Source organism: Amblyraja radiata, chromosome 18, assembly GCF_010909765.2.
Source record: "Amblyraja radiata isolate CabotCenter1 chromosome 18, sAmbRad1.1.pri, whole genome shotgun sequence".
NCBI lineage: Eukaryota > Metazoa > Chordata > Chondrichthyes > Rajiformes > Rajidae > Amblyraja > Amblyraja radiata.
The window spans coordinates 3,525,624-3,534,697 of record NC_045973.1 but is presented as its reverse complement, the minus strand read 5'-3'; the positions used below and the strand labels follow the sequence as shown (position 1 = coordinate 3,534,697).

At 46.3% G+C, this 9,074-nt stretch overlaps 1 protein-coding gene across 4 annotated transcripts; it reads right to left on the bottom strand.

Annotated features, from left to right (window-relative positions):
* Nucleotides 1-3,792: 3,792 nt before the first annotated feature.
* On the bottom strand, nucleotides 3,793-8,957 carry kctd6 (potassium channel tetramerization domain containing 6). 4 transcript variants are annotated; one of them, XM_033036627.1, is made up of 3 exons: nucleotides 8,827-8,945; nucleotides 5,791-5,852; nucleotides 3,793-4,773 (listed from the first exon to the last, which is right to left on the bottom strand). In XM_033036627.1, the coding sequence occupies exon 3, from the start codon at nucleotides 4,771-4,773 to the stop codon at nucleotides 4,087-4,089; it is 687 nt and encodes a 228-aa protein (XP_032892518.1). In that variant the 5' UTR covers nucleotides 5,791-5,852; nucleotides 8,827-8,945; the 3' UTR covers nucleotides 3,793-4,086. The 4 variants fall into 4 exon arrangements, with proteins under 4 accessions (XP_032892518.1, XP_032892517.1, XP_032892515.1 ...); XM_033036626.1 differs by having other exon boundaries at nucleotides 5,799-5,852; XM_033036624.1 differs by lacking the exon at nucleotides 5,791-5,852 and having other exon boundaries at nucleotides 8,827-8,957.
* Between the last annotated feature and the right edge of the window lie 117 nt (nucleotides 8,958-9,074).

Below are 9,074 nucleotides of genomic sequence, written 5' to 3'. Positions count from 1 at the left end.
ATGAAACTGTTCCTGAGTCTGGAGGTTCGGGCGTAGAAGGCCTTGTAACGTCTGCCGGAGGGAAGTATTTGAAACAGACCGTGGCAGGGGTGTGATGAGTCCTTATGGATGCTGAGGGCCTTCCTGAGGCACCGCGTGTGGTAGATGCCCTCCAAGGCTGGTAGCTCTGTCCCGATGATCCTCTGCGCTCTGTTGACGACGCGCTGAAGAGCTCTCCTCTCCGCCTCCGTGCAGCTGAGATACCACACAGAGATGCCATACGTTAGTATGCTCTCTGTGGTGCAGCGGTAGAACGTTGTCAGCAGCTGTTGGGGCAGAGCAGTCTTTTTTAATGTCCTCAGGAAGAACAGTCGTTGCTGTGCCTTCTTGACCAGCGCGGCGGTGTTTGTGGACCATGTGAGGTCTTCTGAAATGTGAGTGCCCAGAAACTTAAAGCTGGACACTCTCTCCACACTTTCCCCATAAATGGAGATTGGGTCGTATTCTCCAGAATGGGACCTCCTGAAGTCAATGATCAGCTCCTTGGTCTTGGAGGTGTTTAGTGCCAAGTTGTTATTGGCGCACCAGTCCGCCAGGTTCTGCACCTCCGCTCTGTATTTTGTTTCATCACCGTTGGTGATCAGCCCAATCACTGTTGTGTCGTCTGCAAACTTCACGATGGTGTTGGTGTCGAATGCAGGGACACAGTCGTGAGTGAAGAGGGAGTAGAGCATGGGGCTTAGTACACAACCCTGTGGTGTGCTGGTGCTCAGGGTGATGGTGGAGGACAGGTGCGGGCCCAGTCTCACTGCCTGCGGTCGCTCCGTGAGAAAGTTCAGGATCCAAGCGCATATCGGTGAGCTGAGGCCTAGCTGGTGGTGTTTGGTGGTGAGCTTGGTGGGGATGACCGTATTGAATGCAGAGCTATAGTCAATGAAGAGCATCCTCACATACGTGCCCTGTCTGTCCAGGTGAGTCAGGACAGTGTGAAGGGCCAGAGAGATGGCATCCTCTGTCGATCTATTTGCCCTGTATGCAAATTGATGGGAGTCCAGTGAGGCAGGGATGCTGGATTTAATATGGGAGAGGACCAGCCTTTCGAAGATTAAAAGGATCCAACATCAATAATTTGAAATCAGGCACACCTTAAAATCAGTCATGTAATAATCTTTGCAGTCTTTTTCTTGCGTATGCCGTGCACAGCCTAAAGTTGTAGGGCAACTAGTTCTATTTGATCTTATTTGATTGTGCACGCCGGGTTGATTGCATTTGTCGAAACAGGGCGGACCACGTGAAGGTTGCAATCTTTCATCCCATCTTTGCAGTTAGAAATGCTGCTCTCAAAACCTTTTAATTTTGGAGATTAAAAAGATAATTGTATTTAACAACTACACAGTTTCTACACCGGTTTGCCAGATTGTGCCACTGAATGGGTTCCATCTGGAGTCAGTCGTACAACACGGACACTGGCCCTTCTTCCCAACTCATCCATGCCGACCAGATGCCTACCTAAGGTAGTCCAGTTTGACCTATGAAGTCCAATGTACCACCTGATCACTGCTTCCTTCACCTGCCTGTAGTAACTGGTGTACAAAGACTCTCAGATCCCTTCAGATATCGTCAACAACTTTCTCTAACCTTCTTCACTTCTCTAATTCTAGTACTCTTAGTCTCTATGTTCCCACTTATCACCCACCAAGCTGCTCCCATCTTCACCTTGCCCATCTCCTGCACAATAAATCATAGAGGAGTTTAGTACACTGTGATATGTAAAACTGATAACGGTAAAGATGCCAAGGTGGATTTCATATACTTAATACTAGTTGTCGTCTAAAGTCATGGAACATAAGGGTCTTGATCCAAAACGTCACCCATTCCTTCTCTCCATAGATGAGCTGAGTTACTCCAGCATTTTGTGTCTATCTTTGGTTTAAACCAGCATCTGCAGTTCTTTCCTATACAAATTGTCAACCAATTTATGCACAAGTTCAAGATTGATATATTAATATCCTAGCGATACTGTTTTGAACAGCTATGTCCATTCCCCTAGTTCATCTAATATCCTCGACCTTTTCATTGACAACTTTTGAACCATGGGAATCTTGAGTTAGCATTGTGCAGCTGTGCCGTGCAATGTAAGTAGAGACACATCTCTCACTGCACCGATACAGCATTAGCAGAAGCTTGGTCAAACAATGTATATGTTTAAAAACTCCAGTAAATGCTGCTCTGGAAAGGCTGTTGCGAAAAGAAAAATTCAAGTAACATTACATGAGAAATCCCTGCTTCAGTGAGCTGAATCCTGCAACCACTTACTAGAACATTAAAGGCTCAACCTATTATATAAAATGTAGACCAACTTCAAAATGCTTGTAGAAGTGGATGCACACATCTGTAAATCAGGATTTTGTAAAGATCGTGTAAACAATATGAAGTATGCGTGATAAGACACAAAATGCTGGAGTAACTCAGCGGGTCAGGCAACATCTCTGGAGAGAAGGAATGGGTGATGTTTTGGGTCGAGACTTCTTCAGACTGAGACACCGAGGAAGTGTCTCGAGCGGAAATGTCACCCATTCCTTTATCGAATCTGAAGAAGAGTCTCGACCATAAACGTAACCGATTTATTTTACCCAGAGATGCTGCCTGTCCAGCTGAGTTACTCTAGCATTTTGTCTATCTTTGGTGTAAACCAGCATCTGCAGTTGCTCCTTGTACATGAAGTATGGTTCTGTCTCTCTCTCTCTTTTAATTCCCTGTTTGTTTGTGTGAGTGATATCCCAAAACCAGGCCAAAACGGTACACGATAGTGCTACAGTTTTGGGCCCACCTTACTCACCATTGTCCTGGGATGTAAATGAAACGTTTCGTTCGGATTTATAATATATTTTACAAGTCATTGACATTTTAAACTTTACAAAAATGACGTTTCAAACCACTTTTCCATTTGCCCTGCCCGTCAGCCGCATTCGATGTCACAATGACATCACAATGGGATCCCGAATCTCATTTACATTAAAATTCGCGATTTAAAAAAAAACTCAGTTTTAATCATTTTCCGTTTTCATTAATAGCTAACATTGTGTTTAGGTTATTTTAAAGAGAAAACACAGTTTTCAGTGAGAATTTCATATATTTTTTAAACATCGCGATTTTCATTGCGGGGGGGGTGGGATAGGGGAGGTGAAGGTGAAGGGTGGTGGAGCAGGTGGATAGAGGGAGAGGGAGGGGAAAGTGGGGGAGGTGAGGAGAGAGTGGGGGAGGGGAGGTAGGGAGTGAGAGGGAGAGGAGGGCCTGGGGGAGATGAGGGAGAGTGGGGGAGTGGTATAGGGGGGAGGTGAGGAACAGGGTATGGAGGGTAGAGTGGTTATGGAGGAAGGGAGTGACTGAGGGTAGGGAAAGGAATGGGAGGGGGGGAGTATAGGGGGAGAGGGGAAAGAAGAGGGAAGGTGAAGGGGAGGGAGTGCTGGGGGCTGATGGGGAATGGAGATTAGGGGTAGGAAGAGGGATGGCGAGGCGCAGTTGGGGCAGGGTTGCCGTGACTCGCGTCACAACCAGGATCTCTGGCATCACAACGGGAACCCCTCAGCCGCGCCTGTGCAGTTGGGGGCTATGGGTGAGTGGTGGAATATTGCCTTGGGGGACCAGACCCAACGGGTCCGCACCTGGTCTAGTTCAGACTAAATCTAACATGTACTAAAAGCCACAAGTACATTAGTAATCATATTAATCTGGACGCACACTTTACAAACTTAAAACATTTTGGGGTATTGTTTATAGACCCAAACCTCCATTTATATAATAGCAGAGCCATACTTTTCAAACTATTTATTTCATAAGCACATAGGGAGAACCAACAAAAAGTACAACAATTATAAAACAAAACGAACTGGTACCGTCTAAAAAAGTTTCAATATTAAAAGAATATACACCCTACACTACCTCGTTTCAAGAGCATTTGGTTAATGTATAGAAATATGGATAATATACAAAGATTACTGGTGCTGCAGAACATGGTTACCTGGGTAGTCAAACAAATTCTTCTCTACACAGTGATCCATTAATGTTCATGGTGGTGTTAGCGCTTGGTGTGGCAAACAAAGGCGTTCATTCATCTGTTTTCCGAGCCCGTCTACAAAAGGTCCAGTTGTGCTCCACAGTGTTCTCGTTTGCCCTCTCGCTCATGTGATGGACCCTGGTCATTCTGATAGTAAAGCCCTGCTTGGCGATGTACTCCATCAGGTGGACACGGAGAGACACCTCCTGGTGATAATCACAGGGTCCGAAGGTGAAGGACACCTGAAAGTCTCTGGTATCCATCATGTGTTTATTCCACTTTGTGAAGTAGTTCGAGATGCCCTCCAGCAGAGCGTGCACTTTTGTGGTGATCGTCAGTTGTGTTATGATAACGGCCACAGGGTTGGAGTATTTTGACAGTTTGCGTGTGCTGGACAATTCCACCACTTCCTCAAAGGTATCTAACGAATAAAGGGGCTTGGGGTCATTCAGACAGTGAATCAATGGCTCTATCTGATAAAAGTCAGCCTCTTTCCTGAGGAGATCTATCTCTTTAAAGCCATGAGGTAGAGTTAGATCTGCCGTTCGTAAAAAATTCAAGATGTATCTGAAGAGCGGCCCATCTCTATCAATGAAATAATTTCCCTGGTTGTCTTTGGCCGTGGGGAAATCTCCTCTGAACATCACACCTAACATGGAGTCTGGGTACCTCGTCAGTGTGGAGATTGATGTTGAATACAAATGTCCTCCCACATTCAGAGTGACTGGGTCACCCATCTGAAACGAGAGAAGCAAAACAAGAACATGATAGGAACAAAGCCTGGAAGGTGGCCATTCAACCCATCAAATACGTGCATCACAGCAACCCAGCTAGTCCCAAACTCACATTACATTTGCAACTTCTATCCTTACATTTATATATGTATCCAGCTCCCCTTAACAATGCTTTATTACAATCCCAAATGATCCATTGTATAAAAATAATTGTCCCATTAGCGATCGCATAAAAATTTTCAATTCTAAAATTGCAACTTAATATGAAAAATGTCATCCACAATTCATTCATTATTATCCTAGTCTGAAAGACAGGAAACGAGTTTTAAAGCCTTTACCATAGGGTGTATAAAATTCAAATACATTTACTCTAGATCTAATTGTGGATTAGAATTTCAAGGAGTTATTATTTGTTTCCTGAGTTCAATACTGCTTCAGCATTCATTTTTATATTGACTCCACACTGGCCATCCACTGTGTGGGTTATTTGTAAACCAGTACAGGAAATACAATAAGGATTCCCAGTAGAAGAAACATTCTGGCATTACATCATTAAATCACATGGCCTGTTCCTTTCACTGATTTAATCTTTAAACATCAAGGGATTGAAAAGCCACCTTGCGCCCAATATGATGCATCAAGGCAGCAATCGAAGACCCATATTACCCTGGACATGTTCTCATTTCACTCCTGCCATCGGGAAGGTACAGGAACGTGAAAACTATGACTACCAGGTTCAAGACAGCTTCTTCCCAAAAATCATTGCACAACACTAACCTCCACTATGAACCTTTATGGACTGTCTTTAGTTGCACTCAGGGTTTTGGGAGGTTTTTTTCCCACTTGTCTTGTGATTATTAATTCAGACTTTTTTGGTTATATATCTATTTATTATATACAATCTGTGTTATGTTTACAGCGAGCCCTGTTGCCCTGCTGCACGTAAGAATGTCATTGTCCCGTTATCAGTACATTGAACTCTCTTGAACAAAATTAACATTGACCAAAGTAGAAACTTGCCTGCTTACATAGAGGGATTGTTACTTGCGTAAAGTGGAGACAAATAAATAAAACAACAGCATCTGTGGAGGAAAATGGACAGACCAAATGTTTTGTAAATGGCTGTAAGGATTGCAAATGTATATACAGTATTAAGTCATAGAGTGATACAGTGTGGAAAAAGGCCCTTCAGCCCAACTTGCCCACACCGACCAACATGTCCCAGCTACACTAGTCCCACCTGCCAGCATTTGGTCCATATCCCTCCAAACCTGTCTATCTATGTACCTGTCTAACTGCTTCTCAAACGTTGCGATAGTCCCAGCCTCAACTACCTCCTCTGGCAGCTTGTCGCATACACCCACCACCCTTTGTGAGAAAAAGTTACCCCTCAGAAATATTATCTACAGTATGTCTATTGTATTTACAGGCTGCAACTAAGAATGCCTTTGTTCTATCGATGTATATGACAATTAAACACTTGAAATGAAGATAGAGAGTGCTGGAGCATCTCTACTGCAGTGCTGCAGTCAGAAACAGGTGAATTGATCATGGGGAACAAGGACATTGCAGACCAATTGAATAACTACTTTGGTTCTGTCTTCACTAAGGAAGACATAAATAATCTGCCGGAAATAGCAGGGGACCGGGGTTCAAATGAGATGGAGGAACTCAGTGAAATCCAGGTTAGCCGGGAAGTGGTGTTAGGTAAATTGAATGGATTAAAGGCCGATAAATCCCCAGGGCCAGATAGGCTGCATCCCAGAGTACTTAAGGAAGTAGCCCCAGAAATAGTGGATGCATTAGTGATAATTTTTCAAAACTCTTTAGATTCTGGAGTAGTTCCTGAGGATTGGAGGGTAGCTAATGTAACCCCACTTTTTAAAAAGGGAGGGAGAGAGAAAACGGGGAATTACAGACCAGTTAGTCTAACGTCGGTAGTGGGGATACTGCTAGAGTCAGTTATTAAAGATGGGATAGCAGCACATTTGGAAAGTGGTGAAATCATTGGACAAAGTCAGCATGGATTTATGAAGGTAAATCATGTCTGACGAATCTTATAGAATTTTTCGAGGATGTAACTAGTAGAGTGGATAAGGGAGAACCAGTGGATGTGTTATATCTGGACTTTCAGAAGGCTTTCGACAAGGTCCCACATAAGAGATTAGTATACAAACTTAAAGCACACGGTATTGGGGGTTCAGTATTGATGTGGATAGAGAACTGGCTGGCAGACAGGAAGCAAAGAGTAGGAGTAAACTGGTCCTTTTCACAATGGCAGGCAGTGACTAGTGGGGTACCGCAAGGCTCAGTGCTGGGACCCCAGCTATTTACGATATATATTAATGATTTGGACGAGGGAATTGAATGCAACATCTCCAAGTTTGCGGATGACACGAAGCTGGAGGGCAGTGTTAGCTGTGAGGAGGATGCTAGGAGGCTGCAAGGTGACTTGGATAGGCTGGGTGAGTGGGCAAATGCATGGCAGATGCAGTATAATGTGGATAAATGTGAGGTTATCCACTTTGGTGGCAAAAACAGGAAAGTAGACTATTATCTGAATGGTGGCCGATTAGGAAAGGGGGAGATGCAACGAGACCTGGGTGTCATGGTACACCAGTCATTAAAAGTAGGCATGCAGGTGCAGCAGGCAGTGAAGAAGGCGAATGGTATGTTAGCATTCATAGCAAAAGGATTTGAGTATAGGAGCAGGGAGGTTCTACTGCAGTTGTACAGGGTCTTGGTGAGACCACACCTGGAGTATTGCGTACAGTTTTGGTCTCCTAATCTGAGGAAAGACATTCTTGCCATAGAGGGAGTGCAGAGAGGGTTCACCAGACTGATTCCTGGGATGTCAGGACTTTCATATGAAGAAAGACTGGATAGACTCGGTTTGTACTCGCTAGAATTTAGAAGATTGAGGGGGGATCTTATAGTAACTTACAAAATTCTTAAGGGGTTGGACAGGCTAGATGCAGGAAGATTGTTTCCGATGTTGGGGAAGTCCAGAACAAGGGGTCAGTTTAAGGATAAGGGGGAAATCTTTTAGGACTGAGATGAGGAAAACATTTTTCACACAGAGTGGTGAATCTCTGGAATTCTCTGCCACAGAAGGTAGTTGAGGCCAGTTCGTTGGCTATATTTAAGAGGGAGTTAGATGTGGCCCTTGTGGCTAAAGGGATCAGGGTGTATGGAGAGAAGGCAGGTACAGGATACTGAGTTGGATGATCAGCCATGATCATATTGAATGGCGGTGCAGGCTCGAAGGGCCGAATGGCCTACTCCTGCACCTATTTTCTATGTTTCTATCTGTGGAGGACATGCAAAGTTGACATTTTGGGTCAGGACACTTCTTCAGACTGATTGTGGGGGAGGAGAAAGCTGGAACAGAGATAAGGGGGTTGAACAAAGCCAGGCAAGTGACAGGTGGGTACAAGTTTGTGTGTGTGTGTGGGGGGGTGGGGGTGGGGGTGGGGGGGGGGGGTGGGTGGGGTGGGGGGGGGGGGGGGGGGGGGGGTGGGTTGGGTGGCAGGGGGGGTGGCAGATGGTTGGACAAAAGCCAGAGATGTAAAGGCAAAGTGTAGTGAGATATGGAGAGGAGGGTGAGATGTAAAACCAGAAGAAGGGAGTTTGGAGAAGGGGGTAGGTTGTGGGAGAAGTGGTTTTATGTGGCATTGCTTTTGCCTGTTATGCCGCTGCAAGTAAGAATTCACACATACATGCCAATTGCAGCTCCTTTTGCCGGCTCTCTACATACTGTCCGACCCGTCACCTCCAGAGATGCTGCCTGACCCGCTGAGTTACTCCAGCACTCTGTGATTCTGTCAAGCAGCATCTGCTCTACACTTGGCCCTTCATCTCGACGCCCGGTCCCGGTGACAGTTACTCAGGGTCAGCAACACTCAAGAGTCTGTGGCTGCGGCCACTCACCAGCCCCGGCCGCTCGCCACTGACCATCCCAGGTCCCCGGGGTCACCACGCACGCAGCAGCCCCCCGCTCCCCGACCCTCTGGGCCGCCGGCGACCCCCGGGGCCCCACCCGGCCGGCCCGCTCACCATCTGGTCCCAGTCGCCATTGTCCATCGGGCAGGGAGGGCCTCAGCTCCAGCTCCGCCCGCGGCCGCCGCCTGGCCACCCTGCGTACAGCGTCACTCGCCGCCCTGCCACCCTGCGTACAGCGTCACTCGCCGCCCTTCCACGCTGCGTACAGCGTCACTCGCCGCCCTGCCACCCTGCGTACAGCGTCACTCGCCGCCCTGCGTACATCGTCACTCGTCCTGCCACCCTGCGTACAGCATCACTCG